The sequence below is a fragment of the Adiantum capillus-veneris genome, chromosome 22 (assembly GCF_014529385.1).
Source record: "Adiantum capillus-veneris isolate H3 chromosome 22, ASM1452938v2, whole genome shotgun sequence".
In the NCBI taxonomy this organism is placed as follows: domain Eukaryota; kingdom Viridiplantae; phylum Streptophyta; class Polypodiopsida; order Polypodiales; family Pteridaceae; genus Adiantum; species Adiantum capillus-veneris.
The window spans coordinates 138,075,710-138,102,584 of NC_140952.1; the positions used below are offsets into that span (position 1 = coordinate 138,075,710).

At 48.3% G+C, this 26,875-nt stretch overlaps 1 protein-coding gene across 1 annotated transcript in view; it reads left to right on the top strand.

Annotated features, from left to right (window-relative positions):
* Positions 1-26,875, top strand: part of LOC147430301 (ATP-dependent (S)-NAD(P)H-hydrate dehydratase-like) — a 174,177-nt gene that overhangs the window by 39,002 nt on the left and 108,300 nt on the right. Inside the window, exon 3 of the mRNA XM_086494773.1 lies at positions 5,855-5,964. Coding sequence (XP_086350899.1) covers positions 5,855-5,964 — 110 coding nt within the window. The remainder of the gene's footprint in view (positions 1-5,854; positions 5,965-26,875) is intronic.

Below are 26,875 nucleotides of genomic sequence, written 5' to 3' on the forward strand. Positions count from 1 at the left end.
CAAGAGACTTTCCCTGTGTCTGTGCAGCTCTAGCAAAAACAACCCGAGGCATCTCTGATCCTGATATCTCATGACTCTAGCAAACGGTCCAAAGCCCTCTCTGAATAGACAGTGAAACGCGCCCTCGTATCTCATAGTATAGAGGACAATGACAAATGTGATGTAACTCTGTCTTTTGCTCTATATGACATAACTGGCTACCGCTGGTACCCTCCTAAATGTGCCAGTTTCAATATCTAGCTGATGCAATGATGTGCGCATATGACCAATAGCACATTGTATCCCATAGGATAAATGAGTGGCCATATAGGCTGGTCTGATCACATATCCACCCTCTGTTAGTTGGAGAAGATTCTCTCTATAGAAAGCCATCTCCGTGCCAACTCTTGTACCGGTTGTACCGGCTGTATCCATGTGCTTCAAGTATCTAGTTGAATCAATCCTGACGTATAAGTCTAGTGGTCTCTGTACGTGTGAGAGAAAGGGAGGGTGCATCCAAGGAGTACCGGAATGGAGGCAGTCTATCCATGCTGCAGCCATGTGACTGAAATCATGATGTCATCTGTCCATACCAACATGCTGTGTCCCCTTGTAGCGCCAGCTGTCGGGATGACTCAAGTGCTAGCTGAGCATATCTGTGTCTGGGAAGGTCCCATAAATAATGCATGAAGGAAACATATTTAGTAAGGGCCTCAACTACGAGAGGAGGGGCAGCTAGCTCAGTCCGAATAATCTCATGTGGCACTGAGGCCTTAGCCCAAATCATCCGAGAGATCGTAGAGATTAGATGCCTCTCCATACGACTCCACCCATCAGGGGTACCAGATCTGCCCTGGTGGTCCACTAAGGGCCCCCTAATCCAAACCCCATAGAGCATAGCTTGAAGCCACTAGAGAGAGAGAGAACTAATGTGAACCCTAACTAGCGTGGAAAACCCTAATCCTAAGCGCGAACCCTAAATCTGGCAGGCTACGTAGAGTTGAAGGCGTGCTACTGCTGACACGCGATGCTGAAGAACCATCTAGTGGCATGTGCGAAGCTGAGGAGCCTCCTACTTTCACGCGACACTGTTTTGTGGCCTTCTCGACTTTACCTCTCGTAGCCCTGCCTTCGACACTTGTTGCCGCTCCGCCCTGTCCTTTGCCGTCATCACCTTTGCAGCTCCTCGCCCCGCCTGCTCTACCCATAAACCGCCTTTGTAGCCTCTTGCCCGGCCTGCTCTGCCATTACCACTTACACAGCTGCTTGCTGCCCTCAGCTCTTTTTTGGTGGCCACCTTCACACAGCCACATCTTCCTTTCTTGCCTATCGAGCTACAGCCGCCGTGCATTGCTCCATCCTCCTTGGGCATGTTCTCGGCGCTTCGCTCGTAGTAGGCCGCAGCCATTACTCGCCTCTACCCACAATTCCCACATAGACACCCTCTTACATATACAAACACACAAGAACACACACGCACGCTCGTATCTTTTCCTCAATTGGGTTTTGAGGGCGAGATGGGGAAGGGTCTAGGAGTTCAAGTAAAGAAGATCCCATTAGCACCATCTCTCTCAAATACTATGGCGCCATCTTTCCTCATCACAGAGGAACTTGAGCGGAAAATAGGAGGTCGCATTGAGGTTCTCTCTCAAAGAGAGGTTGTCGACCTCTTGGTAGGATGCTCCTATGCTCATGTCAACGTTCAAGAGTGGCTCACGTGCGCTCTAGTCGGTTTGGATGAAGGTGAAGGACGTCATCTTGCTTGGCAGAGGTAGTTTCATAGCTATTTTCTCATCACAGGAGCTTGCTTCTAGGGTCGTCAGCCATACTCCTCTCGGCTTCGGGGATGTCGGCCGCTTGGTCGGATGTGCCTATGCTCGTGGCAATGTCCGAGCGTGGCTCACATGCACTCTATCCGGTTTGGATGAAGGCAAAGTAGAGGACATAGGATGCTCCTATGCTCATGTCAACGTTCGAGAGTGGCTCACATGCGCTCTAGTCGGTTTGGATGAAGGTGAAGGACATCATCTTGCTTGGCAGAGGTAGTTTCATAGCTATTTTCTCATCACAGGAGCTTGCTTCTAGGGTCGTCAGCCATACTCCTCTCGGCTTCGGGGATGTCGGCTGCTTGGTCGGATGTGCCTATGCTCGTGGCAATGTCCGAGCGTGGCTCAGATGCACTCTATCCGGTTTGGATGAAGGCAAAGTAGAGGACATCATCTTGCTCGGAAGAGGTACTTTCATAGCTATTTTCTCATCAAAGGAGCTTGTTTCTAGGGACGCCACCCACACTTCTCTCAGCTTGGGGGGCAAAAAAAAAAAAAGTAACCATGGTATGAGGATTTTCCTTTTGCCCTTTTGAGGACAGTTATCAGGTCTCGAGGTATCCTATTAAAATAGCTTTTCCAGAGTTTCTTGCACAGTTTTGGTTTCCATACATGTTGAGGCAAATGGGTTTTATCTTTGGCACGCCATTCATGTGTATAGTACAGATCCAGACATTTGTGCCATCCTTAAAGGTGGCTACCACCCCTTCCACAGTCTTTCCCAAATAGCATCACTTTTGAGTGGAAAGGGGTGTTACACTCGCAAAGGATTGTGGTTACATGTAGACCACTCGTAGAGAACCTTGGTTATAGGTAGACCGAATCAGTGCCTTAGATGTCATGAGATGGGGCATCTAGTAAGGGATTGCCCTAGAGGGCGTCAACAGGGACAGACAAGTCGCAGGAGACAGCCCTCGTAACCATAGTAGCATCTCCGACAGAGTTTTGTATAGTAGCGGGGCCCTACACGCAAGGCCCTACACGACAACACGAGAGAGATCAGAGGAGTCAAGAATTAGCAATTGCAGTAGTATAGTGTTGATGAGACACAGATATAGAGATAGAGATAGGCAGATAGACAGGTACAAACACAGTCCATCAGACAGGTACAAACACAGTTCATCCTTCTACAAATGAACCTCCAGATAGACCTCCTAAGGAGAGGTTACCAGATCAGGATTGATAGGGGATCCTAGAGCGGCTGGACAGAGGGATTGAGCAGGTGGATCAGCAGTTGGTGGCAATTAAGGACCAGTTTTGAGTTTACTCAGGATGGGCCACTTGGAGACTTAGTCATAGATGCCTCTTACAGTAGGCACTATTGAGGGGGAGCAAGAGAATGAGTTTTCTTAGTTTGCAAAGGAGTTTGAATACTCAACAAGTTTTGCATCAGTAGCAGATGTTCCGTTATTTGAGATCTTGCTTGAAAAGTTCTTTGTGGTTGGTCCATGGAGATCCATAGATGTCTCTTTGAGGAGTGGGCCATTATGTGTCGACATGTTCTTCCTGCAGTTATGAGCCACATCCTCTTTAGCCTAGAGAGAGCTCCCATGATCAGTTTCAGAGTATATTTTTTACATGACAACTCCTTTTGGACAAGGGTGGCTCTTTATGATACCATATAGGAGCAACAATGGTGGAGGCCAACTGATATCAGACAGTTTACAGATTTTTATAGAGTCAATTTAGTGAGGCCTTGGGGAAGTTAGTTTGGTCAAAGAGATGTGCATCTTGGTATATCCCCTTGGCTTGTGAGGTGGACGACGAGCAAGTCCCTTCTGCCTCTCTTGCAATATGGTTGTGCCGTAGATTTGCATCCTTTTTTGGGGTACATCATCAAGAATGTTAAGAGTGGATGAAGATGATTTTGGAGGCATAGCCTAGGGGCTTCACAGTCCCTTGGCTTTTGTGAGCTGCTATAGGAGGTTTTTACAGTGGATGTGTTATATCAGCCAGATACACAACACTAGAATTTGTGGTTCTCTACATCGCTTGAGGTGGACAAAGCTTTGGGCAGATTTGTGTAGACTTGATCATAATCCACAGAGTTACATTTCACCCCACCTAGTTAGAGTATCTGTATCCTCAAATGTATCTTGTGGTTTGTTATGGGATTCTTCCCCATGATCTCATTGTACATCTTTCAAGGTTTTTTCATATTTCTTGTATATGGTCTGTGGTTGATTTTATGTAATGCAAAGGGTCAAAGCCCCACTTTTATTGAGAGAGAGAGAGAGAGAGAGAGAGAGAGAGATGAAATGAAATGTTATATTAACGTCTTCAAAAGGCCAGAATGACTTATGAGACCAATCGGATACAATAGTGGTGAATCTGTTACAATGTCTGGGTACCTTAGTACTAAAGTACCAAGTGTGAAAAGTGTGAAAGTGTGAAAATAAATGATAATGTGAAAAACTAAATACAAAGTATTAAATAAACTTCTTAGGAGCATTCTGGGTGTCTGGCTAGAATGCTTCTAATCCTTTGTTGTAGTCTCCTCCGGTGAAGTGTGCTTCTGCATCTCGGTCGTGGTCGTCTCGATTTCCTAAGCTCAATCGCCCTGTCAATGAGGGTGCCTTTGGTATGAATGTGGGTACTCCTTTGTGCTGGCTGCTGGCCTCTTGCTTCTCCTTCCACTCCTGCTTCTCTCGATCCGAAGAAATCTATGATCTGCCTTTGAGGCTGTAGTGCTCTTTGTCTTCTCATTAGATTATCCCTGTGCCGATGTAGTTCCACTAGGTACAAGCCTAAGCATCTTCGATCTTGGTATGGCATGACTCTATCTAGAGGTCCAAAGCCTTCTTTAAATAGGCAATGGAAACGCCCACGTATCTCATAGTATACGGTGCAATGGCATATGTAGTGTAATTCTGTCTCCGGCTCCATTCCGTATAACTTGCAAATTCTGCTCTCAGGTGGGATTCCCCTAAATCTGCCAAATTCAATTTCCAGCTGGTGAGAGAGATTCATTGCAGCTCTCAAGAGCACGTCACATTTTCCTCGGTCCAGAGAGAGCTCCCATGATCAGATTTAGAGTGCAAGTTTTACATAATGACTCCTTTTGGACAAGGGAGGCTGTCTATGATACCATAAAGGAGGAGACAATGGTTTAGGCCAATTACTTTATGGATATCAGATAGTTTGTAGATTTGTTTGAGAGTCAGTTCAGAGAGGCCTTAGGGAAGTTGGTTTGGTCTTAGAGATGTGCATCTTGATACCTTCCCTTGGCTTTTGAGTTGGAAAGCAAGTGAGTCCCTCCTGCCTCTCTTACAGTCTGGTTGTGCCGTAGATCCGTATCCTTTTTTGGGGTACATCAGGAAATGTTAGTGGATGCAGATGATTTGGGAGGCTCGGCTTAGGGGCTTCACAGTTACTTGGCTTTTGTGAGGGCTGCTACAGGAGGTTTTTACAGCGGATGCTTTATATCAGTTAAACACCCAGCCTCTAGAGTTTGTGGTTTGTGCTACATCGCTTGAGGTGGGCAAAGCTTTAGGCAAATTTGTGTAGACTTGATCACAATCCAAATAGCTATACTTGGCCACCTGATTAGAGTATCTTTATCCCTAGATGGATCTGGTGGTTCGGTTTGGCATTTTTCCCCATGATCTCCTTGCATACCTTCAAGGTTTTTCCCAACTTCTTGTATATGGACTTGTGGTCGATTTTATGTAATGCAAAGGGTCAAAACCCCACTTTTATTTGGGGGGGGGGGGAGAGAGAGAGAGAGAGAGATTACACGTCTTCAAAAGGCCAAAATGACCTATGAGACCAAACTGATACAATCCTTGTGGATCTAATCCAATGTCTGGGTACAAAAATAAAATGAAGTAAAGTGAAAGACTAAAAGACTAAAATCGTCAGATTATCATCGTCATCATCAATGCCGGAGGATGCCCGGCAGCGGGCGTTGTCACACGGGGGGGGGGGGGGGCAAAGATGCTAACAAACTGCAATATGTGCTTTAAAGAAAATATAAATTTTCTCTATTTGCTTAATAAGTAGAACAAGTGGTCGGCGCGATTAATTGTGCTTTCGTGTCTCATGTGCAGGGTGCAGATCTTGCTCATGTCTTTTGTACTCAAGGGGCAGCAACAGTCATAAAAAGTTATAGTCCTGAAATCATCGTGCATCCTATTCTTCAAGAGTCCTACGCTATTGAGTAATGCTCCTGTCTGGTTTTTTTGGCAATGAAAAGTTCAGGCTACTTGTTTGTCTTGTATAAAGTAATTGCATGACCAAGCTCAAAACTATACTTTCATTTGCCTGCCTACAAATGAGCCATTTAGGATTTTAAATGGTAGGACTGTTTCATAGTCAGCCAAAGCAAAAATTTGAACTATAATCAACAGCTTCTCTGGATTTTGGTGTATGGAGAATTTGTTTTAATGACGATATAACGATTCTGTTGCAGAATACTTGATACAAGTATGAGGCTTTTGACTCCTACCTTTCTAAAATGCTTCACACTTTCACCACCTTTTTCTGTAGTAATGAACTCCATGTGGTTTCTGACAGTGATAGGGATTATAGGCTTGTGATACTTTGTTATAAGATTAAGAGCACAAGACCCTCCTTGTCAAGTCGTCAACTTTCCAATATGAAATATCAATTGCGGAAATTATGCGCATCTTTTGAAACTTGCCCTACAGCATAAACAAGCAACACCCCTGCAATAAAAATTCTCATATAATATGCTGATTCTTTATGCTCTGATTTGATGAGTCAAATTAGTGATGGAATTCACAATAGTCCAAATACCATCATGCCCACTCGGAGTCTTAGGAAGATTGAAGATGAAGTCCATAGATATAATCCATAGATATACTCTCTCATGGTCGATTCGGAATCGGTAAAGGCTGTAGGAGTCTTGTCACTTTTGGCCTGTCCTGCTTCACTTTCTTGCATGTCAAACAGGTACGTACAAACTCATCCACATCCTTCTTGAGCTGTGGAAAATAAAAGTAAGTCTCAACACCCTTAAGTGTCGCACCTATGCCCACGTGCCCAACAAAAGGAGGATTGTGACACTTCAACACCTTCTACCATGTACCACGTGTCACACACAACATGATCTTTCGCATCAAATACCCTTCCTTGAGAGAATCCCTTGAAAAACTCTCTCCACTTTGTACCCTACTGGAGATCTTACCAAAATCCAGGTTTGTAGTATACCGCTTTCGCATCGCTTCAAAGTCTTGATGATGCATTAATGTAATAACGGATATTTGTGGCTTGTGAGACAACACATCTGTCACCACATTCTTCTTTCCCTTGAAGAACACTGTCTAAAACTGATGCTCTGATAGAATGTGCGCTTATCTCATGCGTTTTTCTATAACTTGATATGGGATGAGAAATATCTCAAACTCTAATGATCTGTTTACTCTGTAAAGTCTACCCCGAGCAAGTAATGCCTGCATTGGTCAAAGCATAAATAACTGCTAAGAGCTCCTTTCCTCAGCGTTAGATTCAGCATAACACCTTGCATTTTGCAGGCCATCTGCATAATGTATTCAGCATTCAGTACCAGATCTCATAAGCGTCAGCATAAAGCATTCAGCATTCAGCCATTGTCCCAGTTTGTGCAAAAAAAAAAAAAGCAAGTACTTGCTTTGACAACAGAGCAAGAAAGCTCTTGAGGGTGGTTGGGACCCGACATTCAGTATCATCTCTCTCTCTCTCTCTCTCTCTCTCTCTCTCTCTCTCTCTCTCTCTCTCTCTCTCTCTCTCTCTCTCTCTCGTATTAGATTCACTATTTTGTAACTGATTGGTCTCATAGGTCATTTTGGCCTTTTGAAGACGTTAATATAACATTTCATTTCATTTCATTTCTCTCTCGCGTGAAGGGAAGGCAGCAGCTCTCTCGCGTGAAGGGAAGGGCAGCGTGAGGGAAGCTCTCTCCGTGAGAAGGTCTCAGGGCAGCGAGCAGGCCCTCTCTATCTCTTTGCAGCAGCGCGCGCAGGGTGAGCAATAGCGCGCAGGATCCAGAGTCATTGGACACAGCAGTTCTATTATCCAAGGTTACACAGGCAGCATAGAAGGGAATTGACAACAGCGAGCAGCAGTGCAGGTAGGTCTCTCTCTCTCTCTCTCTCTCTCTCTCTCTCTCTCTCTCTCTCTCTCTGTGGGTATGCAGTAGAGAGATATGGATCGTTCGGACCCTGAGGGGCATCCTGACACCCCCCCGGTATCCCCTGTGAAGGGAATTAATCTGAACAATGCATTCAGTCCTGACATAAGAATGCCATTCAATAAGTATGTACGGAGAAGAGCGAGAGAGGTTGGCCAAACGCCTATCTCAGTCAAGAGATTGTCAAAGGCAGCCCGCACACGAGCTGCACCAGTGGACAAAGATGAGATGTATGCTTATGTGAAGGAGGAAATGGCAAAGGTTGAATCCCGAATACTGGAATGTATGACTGCATTTAAATCGGAGATTAGGGGAGAAATGCACACCCTTGGGATCTCTATGTATGCAAAATGGAAGGAGGAGATGCAAACATATGAAGGCAAATCACAGAAGGAGATGGCAGCTCAACTCAAGGCTGAATTAGTCCATCTTGAGGGAAAGATACACGCTTTCATGGCCAAGGACATGTTTAAATTGTTACAAGAGGGGTTGAAAGCTGAAGGAAAGGCCATGAAAGAGGCATGCAAGCAGGAGGTGTCCATCGGCAATGGAAAATGAGATTAAAGAAAGCAAGGAGGCAATTGCAGCGGTGGAAGCAAGTGTGTCAAAAGTGCAAGAGAATGTTGAAAAAAAGGTACACACATGGGCTGAAATGGCGAAAGATGCGGTGGACAAAGAGGTGAAAGAATGCGCTCCTTGGATTGAGGTTGTCAAGAAAAACAAAGGCATGCCCTCTAATCAAACGGAAGTGATGAATGCTACACTTGAAGAGGAAGCCAAGCGCAAAGTTAGGGCCCTCCGCGTTAGAGTGGTGGGATGGGAGGAGGCAAAGACCGCCAAGGAGGATGCCGCGGCTTTATGTAGCAAATTGGGAGTTGAGTCGTCATTAGTGCTGGATGCATGGCGGGTTGGGGATGTGGCAAACAAAAGGGGTCGTATCCTTATGCTGAAATTTGAGGACATGGGAAAAAAGAATACATTCCTGGCCAAACGATCAGCATTGAAGGGTGAGAAAATCTACCTGGATGAGGATCTTACCCCCGCCCAAGTTGCACACCGTAAGGAATGTATGCCAAAGGTATTGGAAGCCCGAAAACAAGGAAAGTTTGTTGTTTATAGAGATGGACGGGTGATCATTGCCGAGCGGAAGGCTCGTTGACGGTTAGCCGCCCATGAGACATTGAGATGCACGGTGTGGAATTGTAACGGGTCGCTCAAGTTAGATGTAGGATACTTTGAGGATACATTCAGGGAGGTGGACCTAGCTATCTATACAGAGACTCATCAGTGTGCACGGAGACGACTACCAGACGTCTGTGGCTATAGATGGGAATCCGTGTTCCGTCCACAGCCCCGGACGCTTGGAGGTACTCGAGGCTCAGGAGGGGTGGCAGTATTATATAGAGATGCCTTGCATGACAGAGTACATATTGTACATAGAGACCCTGAGGCACGCTATATGTGGATTCGAGTACGCAGGAGATGCAATAGGGACTTGTACATTGCAGCATGCTATTTTCCACCGGCTCATTCGCGTTATGCTTCTCATGGGGAATCACCGTTTTTGCCGTTATATGAGGATATTGTGAGATTTGCCAGCATGGGGGACATACTTCTGGCAGGGGATTTCAATGCACGCACTCGCATGGAGCAAGCGGCAATGTATGATACTCAGGACGAGATGCTCCACGAGTTGAACCCATGTGACTTGGATATGCATAGGATGGCACAGGATGCTGGGAATGTGACAGAATACGGCATGCATTTTCTAGCTTTAGGCAGTGCCCATGGGTTGCTCATCTATAATGGCTTTCCACGATGGCCCGGATCGGATGCTCTTACATGTTGGAACCCCAAAGGGGGTTCGAGTACGGTAGACTACTTGATGGGATCACATGCACTGATTCCGGACATCAGAGATTTTACTATTTCAGGGCGTCCCCTGGCTTTGGCAGCAGATCATGCATATTTGAGCTTCACATTGATGGGTGGTGGAGATGCAGAGCTGTAGGGAGACCCATCCCCTAGACATCCACATTATCAGTTTACTACAGCGACTACTGACATCTATGGGGCCACAGTGTCGGATAGGCTGTATGTATTGGATCCGCATCGCACATTGGATGAGCTCACCCAGGGTATGGCACATGTGTTACATGCATCAGCGGGATTGGCCTTCCCATGTACAGTGGCATCAGCAGCCCCTCTGCGTTGCACTTCTCCGTGCAACAGTTGGTATGATGATGAGTGCCGGGAGACCCGGAAGAGGCTTCAGAGAGAGGAGGCTTGTGGGGCATGTAGCCATAAGCATGCACAAACGATCTTCCGCCGTCTTATTCGGCGTAAGAAGAGGGCCTACCTGATACGCCTGGAGGACGAGATATACGAGTTGTTCTTGAGTCAGGACAGCAAGAGAGCATGGAGAATGTTTCAGGAGAGACAGCCGGGTACCCCCATTACAACCCCAGAGGCATGAAGAGCGTATGCAGAGGCACTATATGATATCCCAGGACAGCCCCCCATTCCACAGCCAAGGGACATTAGACCGCACATGAGCGACTTCTTTACTGTACATATGGTAGCAGAGGCCATCAACAGATTACAGCATGGGAGAGCCCAAGATCAGGATGGGCTAGTGGGTGAGCACTTCATCTATGCATGTAGGGAACTGGCCCCCCTTTTGGCACACATGTTTAACAGGGCGGTTTGTGAGGGCTTTCCAGCCAGTTGGACGGCCAATACCATAGTCCCACTTTTCAAAAGTGGGGATCCGATGGTACAGGGCAACTATAGGACCATTATGATTGGGCATTATCCGGCCAAGATTTATGGGTCTATCGTAGAGAGAGAGCTCAGTGTCTGGACAGAGAGACATGGCCACAAAGCTAAAGGACAGGCTGGTTTTCGGCGAGGGTTCTCCACTATGGATCACATACTGACTCTTCGGGCATTGATAGAGGAGCGGTGGGCAGAGGGAGACAGGAGGAGACTATATTGTTGCTTTGTGGACTTCCGCAAGGCATTTGATTCTGTCCCGAGATTTCGTTTGATGCAGAGGCTACAGGATATAGGAGTTCCAGAGGCTATCCGATGGGGGATTTATGCATTGTATGAGTCGGTGACTAGGAGGGTGAGGGCCCCAGGTGGACTTTCAGATGCTATTGAAAGTACCATTGGGGTGAAACAAGGATGCCCATTGTCTCCCACTCTCTTTGGGATTTACATCGATGAGCTCTCAGAGTATGTGGATACATATGGTAATGCAGGATCCAGCCTGGCAGGGGTGATGATACCACTTCTTTTGTATGCAGACGATGTGGTATTGATTTCGGACTCTCCAGAGGGGCTACAGAGACAGTTGGATGCTCTCCAGAGATTTTGTGCAGATAGGGACTTGACAGTTAACCTTGGGAAAACCAAGGTTATGGTGTTCAACACCACACAGGCATGGGTCACTCGAGCAGAGCATCAGTTCACATTTAGAGGGGAGATGGTGGAGCAGGTACGGTCTTATGTATACTTAGGAGTGACTTTTACAGGCCCGCGCTTCTCATTGAAGCAAGCAGCAGATGCTAGGTTGGATAGGGGCTTCGCAGCTTTGGGGAGGCTTGAGAGGCAGTGTGCTCATGTACAGTTTCAGGAGCCGCGCACGAAGCTTTGGTTGTTCGATTCGTTGGTCACCCCGGCATTGTTGTATGGATCCATGGTGTGGGGGCCTAGCCTCAGTACAGAGGAGTGGAGGCGTATGGAGAGACCACTAGTTACGATGATTGCACAGATGATCCGGTGCAAGGCATCAATACCACATGCTATTGTCAGAGCTGAGATGGCATCATCCTCCATAGTGACAGAGGCCATATTTCAGAGTGTGGCAGGCCTTCATCACATATGGGAGCTCCCCCCAGAGAGATATTCGAGATTGGCACTAGATTCCTCCAGACAGTTAGCAGAAGATGGGGTTCATGATTGTTGGTATGCACAGATGCAGACATGGTTTGGGAGACATGGACTACAGATGGATGCACTTCCACCCTTCTAGTATAGCTTGGACTGCCCGCACCTCCAACTTACGCGCACTGAGCGCAACCGGGTGATCAGATCAGATATTGTGCAGTTGGAGACAGAAAGGACCTGGCAGCGACCTCCAGAGCCATTAGGCACGAAGATGGCCCATTACAGGGACCACTTCTTGCATGTTTCGTTGGAGGGTTTTGTGATTCGGCCAGCATACATGGATGTACATCTCTCACATGGGTTGTGCAGTGCCATTGGACAGATTCGTACCTCCTCCCATCAACTACGCATCGAGACAGGCAGATACATGCAGATGGCCCGGACAGATAGGACATGTCAGCTATGCCACCAAGAGGTGGAATCTGAGGAGCATTACATTTGCCGCTGCATAGTCTATTATGAGATCAGGGGGAGATACCACTGCCTTTTCAGAGAGGGCTTTGGACCATTACGTTGGGTGATGGATTATGAGGACCAAAGATGCCTCGGACTCTTTTTACTAGAGCTGAGGAGGCACAGGGACAAACTATTACAAGACAGTTCTCCACCAACAGATCGACAGCGCACTATGCGTGACTTCTTCAGTAGAGAGGGAGAGGACCTTGGGACACAGACTCCGTCTATGGATACAACCACACCCCCACGACCACGTCCATCGAGGCCTAGAGGAGTCCGTCTTGATCAGGCCACTACACAGGGTCGTACTAGCCGTCCTCGACCACCCGGGCCTCGACCCAGAACCCGCCATTTGCACCAAATCAGAGGCATCATCGCTCGACATCGGAGACGAGTGCCACCTTTCAGCGGCCTCTCTATACTGGATCTACCCATCTGGGATATCCTGGGATAGAAAACAGGGAGATAGAAGTTGATGGTCAGATTTGGATGGGATCAGTCATGTATTTGTACATATTCTCAGTTTTAGTTTAGTTTTAGCTTTGTAGACTCAAACATCACTATGATGTTGAGTAGATCTTTTTTCTGTTTCAGTAGACGAGAGATGTATTACCAGATGTATAGTTTCTTGTCTCATGGGCCATTTTGGCTCTTTCGAGACGTTAATATCTCTCTCTCTCTCTCTCTCTCTCTCTCTATATATATATATATATATATATATATATATATATATATATATATATAGTCATTTCATTTTTGTCATACTCTGACTTTGTATCAGATCCACCACATTGTAACTTTCTGGTCTCATAGGTCACTTTGGCCTTTTGAAGACGTTAATATAACATTTCATTTCATTTCATATCTCTCTCTCTCTCTCTCTCTCTCTCTCTCTCTCTCTCTCTCTCTCTCTCTCTCTCTCTCTCTCTCTCTCTCTCTCTCTCTCTCTCTCTCTCTCTAGGCAGATCGCGTGGGAGACGGATCTATTGTAGCTTTGTGGATTTCCGCAAAGCATTTGACACAGTGCCCAGAGCTAGATTGATGCGCAGATTACAGCAAATGGGAGTACCCACAGAGCTCATTTGGTGGGTCATGGCATTATACAGGTTAGTAGTGGGGTAGGTACGCACCCCAGAGGGTCTATCCACACCGGTTTACTCCACTATTGGGATGAAGCAGGGCTGCCCGCTCTCTCCTACTCTATTTGGTATGTATGTAGATGAGGTTTCTGACTACATTGAGAGAGATGGTGATAGAGGTGCATAGCTGGCAGGGACATGGATTCCACTATTGTTATATGCTGATGATATTGTGTTGATCTCTAGACTCTCCGGGGGGGATGCAACGTCACTTGGATGCTTTGCATAGGTTTTCCCAGGAAAGCGGTTTGTCCGTCAACCTTGGTAAAACCAAGGTCATGATAATTTAAAACCACTCCACAGTGGATCAGGAGGTCTGCGCCCGCCTTCACGTACGACCAGGAGAAGGTGGAGTATACAGATGCTTACACTTACCTTGGAGTGGTTTTTAGTAGGCCAGCATTTTCATTGAGGAGGGCAACAGAGACTAGATTGACCAGAGCCCATGCAGCATTGGTAGATTGGAAAGGATGTGTTCACAGGTTCAGTTTCAGGAGCCTCGGACGAAGCTCTGGCTCTTTGACACTTTGGTGGCTTTTGCATTGCTTTATGGAGCTGAGATTTGGGGACCTCCACTGGATCATCACGGGAGGACAGGCCGCCGTGATGGATGGGGGGACATGGAGAAGCCTGTGGTCTTTCTGATCTCGCGGCTCATTAGAGCCAAGGCTTCAGTACCACGTGCTATTGAACAAGCAGAGCTAGCTGCCCTCCCACTGGTGGTTGAGGCGCTAGATCTGTCTCCTTCATACACCGCATGTGGGAACTTCCCAGAGACAGATATGCACGCCTTGCACTTGAGTCCTCTCGACAGTTAGCCATGCAGGGAGATACAACATGCTGGTATGGGGTGATGACATCATGGTTTCGGGCGCATGGGTTCAGCATAGACAGATTGCCTCCCTTCCAGTACTCATTGGATGCGCCCTCTCTGACTCTTACACGGTCCGAGATCACCAGGCTCATTCGCCAGGACTTGACTCAGCTAGACACCAAGAGGACATGGATACAGCCAGCACAAGAGCTGGGCACAAAGATGGCTTTCTACAGAGAGCATCTCCTCCAGCTTACGGAGGATGGTTTTGTTACGAGGCCCAGATACATGGACACCCACTTGTCTCATGGGATACGATGTGCTATTGGCCAGATAGGCACATCTTCACACCATCTGCAGATCGAGACCGGGAGATACAGCGGAGTACCAGCAGAGGCCAGGACATGCTCCCTGTGTGACATTGAGCTTGAGACAAAGTTGCACTACACATGCCACTGCCCCGTCTACTACGAGATACGAGGTCGCTTCCATTGCTTGTTCAGAGAGGGCTTTGGACCATTCTCTAGAGTCATGCAGTACGAGGATCAAAGATGCCTGGGTTTGTTTTTGCTCGAGCTGCACAGACACAGAGAGAACCTGATGAGAGCAGAGGCTAGCTAGTCTCAGAAACAGATCACGGACTTCTTTAGAGCTGCCACCACTGGACACCCGGAGGAGTTACTACCATAGCAGAGCTCGTCGCTTTGCACCAGAGGCATACTGATCAACCGAACGACTGAGATGGGGAGATCCAGACAGCCACGACTGGGGAGGAGTACACAGCATCGACGGAGGCTGCATTAGAGGATTCGGGTCACTTTGGCTCGACATGCACGACGCCCAGTCAGACTATTGACCGTGGAGGAGATTGATGAGATCCGCCAGCGACCGATGTTGGATGTCCTGTGATCTAGCTATCCCAGCTAGCTGTTTAGCTGCTTAGTCCACACCTAGCAGTTTAGGATTCCATAGTATTTTATTTTGTCATTTTGTCATTCTGTCATCTTGTTACTCTTGACTTCGTATCAGATCCACCACATTGTAACTTTCTGGTCTCATAGGTCACTTTGGCCTTTTGAAGACGTTAATATAACATTTCATTTCATCTCTCTCTCTCTCTCTCTCTCTCTCTCTCTCTCTCTCTCTCTCTCTCTCTCTCTCTCTCTCTCTCTCTCTCTCATATTGTGTTCAGTTTGTCTCAAGTGAAGTAATGGAACCTTGTCCTTTCTTTTGTTGCAAGAAAAAGATCCTTCTAGTAGTTAAAAAGATTGCCCTATGGAGACTACTGACCGTGGAGGAGATTGATGAGATCCGCCAGCGACCGATGCTGGATGTCCTGTGATCTAGCTATCCCAGCTAGCTGTTTAGCTGCTTAGTCCACACCTAGCAGTTTAGGATTCCATAGTATTTCATTTTGTCATTTTGTCATTCTGTCATTTTGTCATCTTGTTACTCTGACTTCGTATCAGATCCACCACATTGTAACTTTCTGGTCTCATAGGTCACTTTGGCCTTTTGAAGACGTTAATATAACATTTCATTTCTCTCTCTCTCTCTCTCTCTCTCTCTCTCTCTCTCTCTCTCTCTCTCATATTGTGTTCAGTTTGTCTCAAGTGAAGTAATGGAACCTTGTCCTTTCTTTTGTTGCAAGAAAAAGATCCTTCTAGTAGTTAAAAAGATTGCCCCATGGACTACAATTGCCCTTCCTAGAGAGGGCTACATCAACATGTGGGGAGACTCTCCTCACATGTCTTTTCATTGAGGAGACTCTCCCAATGAAAAGACAAGATATATACAATGATGTCTAAATCAAGAGATGGGAGGAGGAAACAACCACACTGGTGGACGGTACCGCCATCTAGGCACACCATGGACCATGGTGAAGAAGGGACCTAGGCGCCAAAGTTGCAAGAAGGCCTCTCGGTGCTCCTGCACGAGGTCCGAGCTGCCTTGGAGTCTCTCAAACTGGACCCAAACTCTGTGGATCAGCTCGAGCCAAATGTCACGGACAGTCTCCGCCAGTGGGACGGGTCAAGCCTCAAAGATGCAAAACCAGTAGGCTCGCCAGACGAACCATAGTGTTAGGCTGCAGATGAGCTCCCAACACCACTCTCTATCTATGCTCCACTCTCAAGGGAGTAACTTGGTGGTTGACTGGAGTGTAGGCCACGTCCCTCCTGCACCCCAATCATACGGCCGATTGAAGCCATCTTAAAATGAAGTGTTCGGCCCGTGAGTGTGGACCAAGCTACAACACCCCAAGTGTACTGGCTAGCTGTAGAAAGTGCAGGCATTAGCCGAAGAATCCGAAGCCAAACCTATTGTGCCATGGGGAAGTCCCGTAGCCGTTGTCTCTCAAACGGGTGGTCACAGGTGGCACATAGTGCCGAGAGGCTGTTGTGCTCCAACCAACTCCCGACTGCAGTATCTCGATGTGCAACTAGCCACTTGAACATGATGACTTGCCTCCCTCTCAAAATCTTGCCAAGAACTTGGATGTGAGACCCTCCTCCTACCAGTGAATTGCTGCAGCAGGAAGAGCCTCTCTCCTTGCGGTCAGTATGTGGCGACCCGGCCAAGGTGTGTACTAGAAGAAAGGGGTCCCCGTGTGATCGATTGGAGTAAAGGGATCCCGCCAAAACAACTCCTTGTGTCTCACCGCACTCGCATCAAAGGGCAGCTTTCGCAAGCCCATAACTGTCAATGTCCTGACTCGAGATCTGATGGGTCGGGTTCTATGACAAGTCCTCCCATTGATGTCCACAACTCGTATCCGTTGAAAGCAACACTTGACCACCTCTGGTACCTCAGTAGTGACTGTGGAGGTGGCCCTTCCTATGAACCTCGAAGAACATGCAAGAATGTATGTCTGAGCAGGCCCAAATTGGAATGAGGACCTCCAATCGCATGAAAGCCCCCATCCAGCAGGGAGTTGTCGGCTAAGAGGGGTGTGCCACTGTACAGGTATAGCCTCTATAATATCCTAACACATGCTCTATACCCCCTCGTGTCTCGTAGAGCTGAATGTCTTGAATCTCCTTAGAAAGTATTGTAAATTGCAGTTGTCCTCTTGCCCCCTTTCTCTTTCTATTCTATGCGGAGGCGATGAGCAGATTTTTAGTGTCACAGCAGGTTGGTCTGAGGGGCTTAGCACTCCCTATACGGGGAGATGAGCTTCTGGACGCTGAGTTTGCCGACGACTAAGCCTTGTACTTAGAGGTCCAGGAGGCCAATTTACACAGATGTGAGCAGGCTTTGGAGACCTTTTGCTGTGCATCGGGCGCACTGATCAACTGGAGAAAGACAGTGGCTTTCTCGGTTGGCAGTGCTCGTGTGCCAGATTGGATGCCAGGAGAGGGTTTCAGGTGGATTCATCCAGGGACTGCAGTTCGGTACTTGGGTTGTCAGGTTGGTTTGGACTTGTTCCCCGAGCAGCAGATTGCTCCTCTTCTCCTGTCCATCAGGAGAAAGCTGTTACATTGGAGCTCAGCACGACTTTCGCTGGCTGGTTGAGTAGTGGCGGCCAACCATGTGTTGTTGGCGACTATGTGGTACATCACTTCTTGCTGCATCTTCTCGAGTTCTTGTATCAGCCAGGTAGAGAGGCTGATCAGGAACTTCCTTTGGTCAGGCTTGGTCGGTCATCACACTTCCTTGTTCTCAGGGAGGGCTTGGGATCATTAATCCAGCACAGCAGAGCAGAGCCCTTCTTGGGAAGTTCGTCGTCAGAGGACTTCTTCCAGGCGAGGAGCCCTGGAAGGAGTTCTTGCTGCAGAGGCTTCGTGCCAGGGTGCCTCAGTCAAGAGGCCCTTGGCAACCTTCGACCAGATGGATCTTTACAGAGTTGCGCCGAGTTGGTTTGAGCAGGAGACTGGAGGATCGATTAGCTACGAGTTTGCTTCGATCTTGGGAGCTCTTACGGCGTGGCCTAGAGCAGAGACAACCGACGTGCACGGAGGAGCGCCTACAGAAGCCCCTCGTCTAGAACCCCATGGTTAGCACTCAGAGAGGCCACTTGGTTGGGAGTCAGCCTCATGTTTCTTGGGGTCCCATGGCAGTAGGTCGAGCGCGCTCTCTAGGTGACTGGCTAGAGTTTACAGGTTTGTCAAAGGAGGTGCAGGCTGTCCAGCTACAGGGCATGAGAGGGGTGTAGAGCATGTGTCAGGACATCTCAGAGTCAGTTCCAGTTGAGTGGCTCACGCCTCTCGAGCCAATAGCACCCCGGTGGATGGGAGCCTTCACACGATTGGAGGTTCTCATTTCAGTCAGGGCTTGCTCAGAGACTGTCCCAGCCCTGTTCTTCGAGCTTCAGGGTGGGGGACGATTAAAGCAAGTTGCAGTAGAGGCCCCGTAGGTAGCAGAGTGTTGTTTCCAAAGGATCCGAGTTGTGGGCATCTGTGGGAGGACTTGCGTCATAGACCCTGACCCAGCAGATCTTGAGACAGGACACTGGAGGCTATGGGCTTGGGAGTGCTGTCCATTGGCACGAGTACAGTGGGATCCTGGTGAGTGGCTATGGAGGGACCCCTTCTCTTCTGCAGACCGCCCAGGAGTCCCCTTCTTTCAGTACATTGTTCGGCTTGGACGTCATATACTTGCAGCACAGAGAGAGGCCCGCCCCGCTGCAGCACATCATTGGCAGGAGGAGAGCCTCACAGTCAAGTTCTTGGCAGCTTTTTGGCAGAGGCTGTGGGACTCCAGACAGCCGAGGTGCGTCACTTTGTTCCAGTGGCTGGTTGCACACAAAGCCACAGCAGTAGGGAGTTGGCTTGTGCATAGTGGTCTCTCGGCCGCATGTGCAGCCTGTGACCAGTTGGTGGAGAGTCAGCGTCACTGTCTTTGGAACTGTCCCTCGGCCCAGCAAGTGTGGCTACGAGTTCTTCGGCTGATGCCTGCCCTCTCCACGGCTCGACAGTACACTTGGGGGGCGGCTTGGTCCACCCTCACGGGCCCGGCACTTCAGTTTGAGCTATCTTCCACCAGCAAGATGATAGTGATGCAGGGGGGGCGACCTACACTCCAGCCTGCTACTACAGATCTTACTCCACAGGAGTGGTGCAGTGAGAGAGAGGAGTGTTGGGAGCTCATCAGCGGCCTAGCTCTCTGGTTCATCTGGCGGGCCCGCTGTTTCCGCATCTTTGAGGCTCGCCCTGTGCCACCAACAGAGACTGTTCGTGACTTTTGGCTAGAGCTGATCCACACTCTCAGAGGACAGCTTGAGGGACTACAGGGCAGCTCCGACCGCATGCGGGAGCGCCGTGAGGCTTTCCTGCGACTGTGGCGCCCTGGGCCTTTCTACACCATTGTCCAGGGGGTGCTCAGATGGCACTACTGTCCACCTGTGTGGCTCTTCCCTCCTCCCATCTCTTGATTTAGCCTCATTGTATATATGCTGTTTTTTTCATTGGGAGAGTCTCCCCATCATGCTTGTTGTAGCCCTCTCCTACAGAGGTGGATGTAGCCCTATGGGCAGTTTTCATTAACTAATAGAAGGATCTTTTTCTCGGAAAAAAAAAGTATTGTAAATTGCAGCCAGTGCCCAAAAGTGTGGGCTTGACCCTCTGCCATGGGACCCCAAGAGACATGAGGCCTGCTACCAACCATGCGGCCTCGTTGTGTGCTGACCATAGGGTTCCAACCAAATGGCTGCCTCAAACGTTCCTCAATGCATGTGGGCTTGCTCCCAAGACCGAAGCTGGCTCGCAGCAAAGCGATCGTCCCATCTCTTGCTCAGGCCTACTCTGCACATCTCTGTGAAAATCCACGGGTGGTAGGTCTCCATGGGCCGCCCATTTGTGGGACCCGGACCCGAATCCGGTGTAGCAATACCTCCTTGAAAAGCTCCTGTCCTGGAAGAAGTCCTCTGATCACAAGCTTCCCAAAAAGGGCTCTACTCTACCGTGTTGGGTCGATGATCCCCAAACCTCCTTGAGAGCAAGGTAAAGTGATGACCTACCAAGAGACCTTGGCCTGAGTCGATTATGTGTCTAGTCTTGACCACAAGAAGCTTATGATTAGCCGCTCCAGCTGGATGATGCAAGAGCTCCAAACAATCTAGCAAGGCCTGATATACCACATAGTAGCCAACAGCACCTGGTTGGCCACCATAACGTTGTCAGCAAGAGAATGTTGTACGGAGCTCCAATGCAGCAGTTTCCAGTTGATGGAAAGGAGGAGAGAAGCTCTGGTGACAGATCCAAACCAACATGACAGCCCAAGTAACGTACTAGTGTCCTTGAATGAATCCACCTAAAGCTCTCTATAGGCGCCAATCGGGCATGGGAGCACTACCACCTAGAAAGCCAGTGTCTTCCGCCAGTTGATCAATGCTCTCAACGCACAACAGAATACCTCAAGAGGTTGCTCACACTTGTGTAGGTTGGCCTCATGGACCTCCAAACACATGCGTGAGTCATTAGCAAACTCAAGTCTCGGTGTCCAAAAGCTCCTCTCCTTTAACAGGCCTCCCTGTGCAGGTTGGCCTCTCGGACCTCCAAAAACATGCATGAGTCATCAGCAACTCAGCGTTCAAAAGCTCCTCTCCTCAAATAGGTAGTTGCAATCCATGCAAACCAACCTCCTGTGAGGTCAAAAACCTAAAACCTGCTCATTGCCGCAACATATGCCAGAAGGTAAAAATGTTGTCAAGGATGCTACGCTCCCTGACAAAACCCTTCTATGTCTCATGTATAATGCTCTAAAGTTGCGGCTGAATTCTCAAACTCAGAGCCTTTGCTAAGATTTGAGCCTCCCTTGCATGGGATTAAAGATAGATTAATTGCTCACTCATGCTGTCAGGCATCTCCCCAATGTGCAGAATGTGCTGGTAAGCGCTACAAAGGTCTCGACCAAGCACCTCCCAGTACTCCAACAAGAAGCTAGGAGTCAAACCATCCTCCCTCGGGCAGCTACCCCTGGGAAGTTCCTTGAGGGCCTCCTATAGTTCTTCTGGCTGGAGCAGGCTCTCAAGCCTTTGGGGCATCTCCTCAGTGACTAAACAAGGCATTTGTCCCCACACTTGCTCTCTGCATGCATCTTGAGGCTCTCACTGTGGCTCGGGTGAAAGTAGCAACCGTGCACATATTCTCGAGATCTGAAGCAACAGACCCATCGGGCCTCCTCAGCTGACCAACACTGATGTGCGCATGGCGAGGACCCACAATCTTAAAGAACTCACCAATAACTCTGTTGTCCACCTATTGAGATACCTGACGATGAAAAGCAAACTCGTGGCGCTGCTGCTCGATGGTGATCAACTCCTACTGAGCCTACTGCATCTGCTCCTCCAGCCAAGGTACCTAGGTGATGCTCGTCAATCCACTGTAAGGAGGAGTCAATGTCCCGTCGGAGCCGCTTCTCCTCCTCCTTACAGCGGATGCACGAGCATCAGACTCCTGGAGGAAGAAACAACTAAGCTCCACAAGGCCAGTGGCCGCTCTAGCCGTAGGGTCCCCCTGCGTTCCCAAACTCTCTGTTCAGAGCACCACAACTTGCTCTCTGAGCTCTGTATCCAGCAAAATCCTCTCTAAGATGTGAAGCATAACATTGCCCCTCCTTTGTCTATCTGACATAGCAAGGATCATTAGCAAATGATCCGGAAAAATAATCCCTGCCAAAATGCAAACTGATCCTCCTATGTCACAGATGTGGTCAATAGCGCAAAAACGATCTATCCCAGATAGATGCACGCCCCCTACTCTGCGGTCAAAAAGAGAGAAGAAGGGGCTATTTGAGGGCTGTACAAGGCCTGCATGTTGCCATACATCCGAAATCCTCAAATTCATACATAGGCACTCCCAAGCAGCCAGCTTAGCCCCGTGAACTGTAGCATGGCTGCCTCCCATCCTATCCGAGGGGTCCTCCAGCATGTTGAAGTCCCCCCCAATGCATCAGTGCTGTACGTGAGGCAAGGACTCCACAATATTTGACCAAATTTCAGCCTGTGCACTCGCGTGAAGCCCACAAGTCTACCTTGAAACTGCATGGTGACCCACTGGACCCAACCTCCTCGCACAATAATACCTCTGCCCACAATGGCTTGCTGCCATGAATCCGCAATAGTCATACATACACCTCCCTGAATGCCACGAGGCCCAAAAGTAGCTGACCAAAATGTCTCATATCTACCTCGCAGAATGTGTCCACAACGCCAAATGCGGTTCTCACACAGGTGGTGCTCCCATAGCATAAAAAATTTCATTAGGTCCGCCACCAAAGAAGATACTCCTGCCTCAGACCTGGGAAGAAATTGAGATAGGAAGATCTACCTTCTCCTCAAGCACATTTGAAGTTGGGTCAAAATCCTGGTGCCTCTGTCTGAAGTAAGCTCGAGCCACTCGAATGCCTAGCAGGCTCATCGATATCACTTTGGCTGCCATCTCTAGAGACACAAACTCTACGTGGTAATAGCCTCTCCGGAGAATGTGGGCATCAATGATTTTGTCCGTTTTGATGAGGAGTGGGGCCTGGAGCAAGCCCCGAACCTTGCCTCTGTCGGGCCATGTGCCAACAATCTTGCAAATGACCAAGGTGGCCTGAAGTCGTTCCACCCCAAAGCCATTAAGCTCGCTTGCCCTTCTGGCGAAAGAACAAGTTGAAGGGTCGGCTCCGCATGTCGGACGAGGGGGCTTTAGTAGAGTCCCTCTAGGGTGGAGCAGGGGCTGCATTTTATGTCTGCTGCTGTAAAGAAGAGGGGGGTCGAAGACGTCGATGAAGGCCACTGGTAGGCTGAAGCCAACCCACAGGTAGTGCTTGAAGCTGAAGGGGTGGAGACTAGAGGAGATTGAAGGTATAGGGCGATGTGGGGTCATTGCGAGGCAAGGATTTGGGGGGATTGGGAGGGGGGAGATGGCAATGGCGGATAGATAGAGCAGCAGTGAGCCTTCGTCCAGCATGGAACCTTGTCTTTGTGCGAAGTACTAGTATTAGAGCTCCGGGCGTGCTTTGGCTTTGTGAACTCAAGGGAAGAGAAGAATCAAGAATCCAAGGAACCTTGCCAGATTTTTTTCTCTCTCTATATCAAAGAAGTTTCGTGTCCCTACCCCTTCTGTTGCCTACAGATTTTAGCCACTCCCACCCTTAGTTCATCGCGCATCGGGCGCACTCCCGTCTTCCTCGCTATGTCTTACAAAGATTGGCATCGGATACATGAAGATCTAGATCTTGAGTACCAAGGTTTGCTTGCCTTGTATGCGGATATGGAAGGAGTTCGAGAATGGATCACTAGCCCTCTTCTGCATCCGCATTCTCATGTAGCGCGCATCCACTTCCGTCAACATGAACCATCCGAGCACCCTTACCTTTCATTTTCACCCGCAATGTTTTCACGACAAGATTATCCGGGTGGTAGTACTTTCTTGCAAGACAGAGTTAACATCAAGACTGGTATTCTGCAACAGTAGTAAGGCTACTTATAAACTTGGTTGGTTGGTGTTTACATCGCAGCAGTACCTACATCCGCAGTATTCGTAAGTTGGAGGAGTTTGCATTGGTTTATGCATCCACAAGCATCAGAAGCATTCAACATCAGAATTATAGAAAGCATCCACTTGAAGAAGTTTGGCAATTGTGTCTCACCTTAAACAAGGGGGGGATGTCCCGTGCGCATTGTACTTGAGCCACGCAGACAAGCTACTCCTACAAGTTAGCATCAGTCTTAATCAAGTATAGCCTAGGTGTAATATTCTCAGCTAAGGCTATAGATAAATGAAAATGATTTATCTGCACACAGAACTAATTTATGAATTTATTGGTATCAATTAAGTAAATAGACGGGTAAATTTTCCGATGCAATGTGCCATCTGGAAATATATTCGTGTCTGAATACTATGATAAGTAGAACATTAGTCGGATGCAATGCAAAACACATCAGAACAAGCACATGAATAAGATATTGTCCACAATTTACTTAGAAAAGTCATGATTCAATATTTTTAATGCGGCTGCCCCAAGAAAGTGGCCGGCAGTGTGTAAATATGTCTCGACGGGATCCGGCAGGTTGAGCCGGGAGGGGCATGGCAAAAAGCAGGGCGAACTTGCTGCAGATAGGCGAGAAACCCTTGTTTTGGCACTCATTTTTAAATCTTAAGGGTTTATAAAGCTTTTGAATTGAGTGGCAGGGTCAATATGAAGCCGTCAAATTTAGTACATAAAATAAGCCTGAACATCAGCAAGTAGTGTGAGAAATAGAAAGGGACTAGCGTGTGGAATTTTACGAGCTCCTTATCTGCCACGTGTAGTGCCTTCTCGCAAGATTTTCACACACTTAGTCACACGAAGGGGTAGCGCTACATGTTGCATCTCTCTCTCAGCAATTTACTGCGTGCGCGTGCGCGACGTCCCCAGACATCGCTTGTAGTTATGTCCGGCATGTGTGAACCTGGCCCTTTAATTATGAAGTCCTAAAGATAGGACTTGAGCCTCATTTGTGGGACATCTTGTGTGATCACCACACTTGGATTGTAGGTGTCACAACTCTGTGACGTGGCCCAGAACAAACTCACACCCTTTGACAAGGACAATGATGAAGTGGCTGCCCTGTGAGACCCCCCCCCCCCCCCCCCCCCCCCCAAATGCTGACTGCTGACGGGGCTGCGGGGCTGACCGAAATGCTGACGTGGCAAGCCCCGGAAATCACGGAATTATTGACACGTGGTAGGCTGTACGGACGCCCGCGTTTTGTGGCGGGATTTGCGGTAGCAAAAGCAAGGCAGATTTTTGCATGGGTTTTGCTTTTTACTGGCTACGCAAGTTGAGAGAGAGGAAGAGAGAGAAGCTCTTTTGCTTTATGATTTTAAAGCTTTTGATTTGGAAGCTATTTGGGCTCTACTTTTAGCATCCCTTGTAAACATTTAAATATGTGGGTAGGGCCTCACAGCTCAGAGCATCTGGACGCAGAGTCTGAGAGTGAGCGCCTGCCTACGCTCTTGTACTTTGAAAACAAATTAATACAAAATAAAATACCGAAAGGGGCGCCAGTCTTTGGGGCCAATATCTCTAGGCACGGAACTCCGCCAGGCCAGTGTCGAATCAATTGTGAACTGTGAATGTTTTGAAGTGATTATTTGTGGTGTCGCGGTAGACTCCAAAAGTCTGTTACAATGGTATCAGAGCACGGCCGATTTCTCTTCTACGGGAAATCCGATCCTTTTTACGCGGCACTTATGGCTTCAGGAAGAGATTAGTCGACTTCCTCCGCATCCGGAGATCCGGGAAGAGATCACAACGAAGATTCACGCGAGGAGTACGGCCCGCCTCGGCCTACTCAAGCGGAGCTCAAAGAGATGGAGCATCAACGATTGATCGGCGATGCAACAAAGATGATGTGCTTAATTTTGCGAAGGATCCAAAATTTGCAAAATATATGAGCCAGACTTCTTTCGATGAGGTGCACACACAATGGCGGCAGACCACAGAGCCACCCCTCAAACCGGCTCTCAAGAAACCTCTTACTCCCAGGATGTACACAAAGCAAGAATTAGAAGAGGTGGTTGATGCACGAATTGCTCAGCTTTTTTGCGCGCAGAACAAAGCTAAAAAGTAGGACAAAAGCCAGAAGAAAGGCGCTGACTTCCCGGTTTATTTAGGTCGTCAGTCTACTTTTAAAGCGGCAAGGAAGCAGAAGAAGCGTGTTCGATTTGAAGGAGTACCCAATTCTTCTTCTTCTTCTTCTTCTTCTTCTTCTTCTTCTTCTTCTTCTTCTTTTGAGAGTTCTTCTAGCTCATCTCACTCAAACGAAGGTCTCGTTCAAGGAACAGATGGAGCGGTTTACCTTGGGTCTTCCTACAAAGATCCGAGATCATTGCTTGGAACAAAAGTCAGCTTTCATCAGGAGTTGATGAGTCATGCGAAACGGGGTTTTTCCATTCACTCGGGCAGTTTGACCTATCCCACAGATGAAATCATGACGCGAAGGGCCGAACACACTTCGACAAATGAAAGTAGAAAGAGGAAGGGCAATCCAGAAAAGAAAGAAAAGAATGCACGACCCAAACTCACTCCTCAAGAGAGGGCTCTCTACATCAAGGAGGGGAAGTGCTTTGGATGCGGGGAAACTAGGCATATCTCCACGAAGTGCCCTAAAAAGGCACAGAAAGAAGAGAACGACAAGGATGATGAGAGGCTTGAGAGTTCGAGAGCAGCTGAGGAATGTGGAGGAAAAGGCAAGATGAAAACAGGACTGGTTCCAGATTGTGTGGGTACCGATCCCAGCACGATGGACGAGAATACAGAACTTTGTCGAGCTTGGGGCAAAGTGAAAGAGCAAGAAGCCCTGATCTTCTTTGATGGAGGAGCCAAGGCCAACTTCATTTCATCGGAATTAGCGCCGCGGCTCGAGATCATTCCCGATCGGATGAGACCACTTACGAAGGTAGTTCTAGCGGCACCCAGCAAGGATGTAGCCATTACACCTGTCATTGGCAAACTTCGGTTGCATTGTCAGGGGTATTTGGGGCATGAGGACTTCTACATAATGCCTTTGGAAGGTTGTGATGTTCTCTTGGGAATTCCCTGATACCACAAGAACAACGCCCTGGTCGAGTATCCGGTGAGAAAAGCGACTTTGACCACAGAAAGG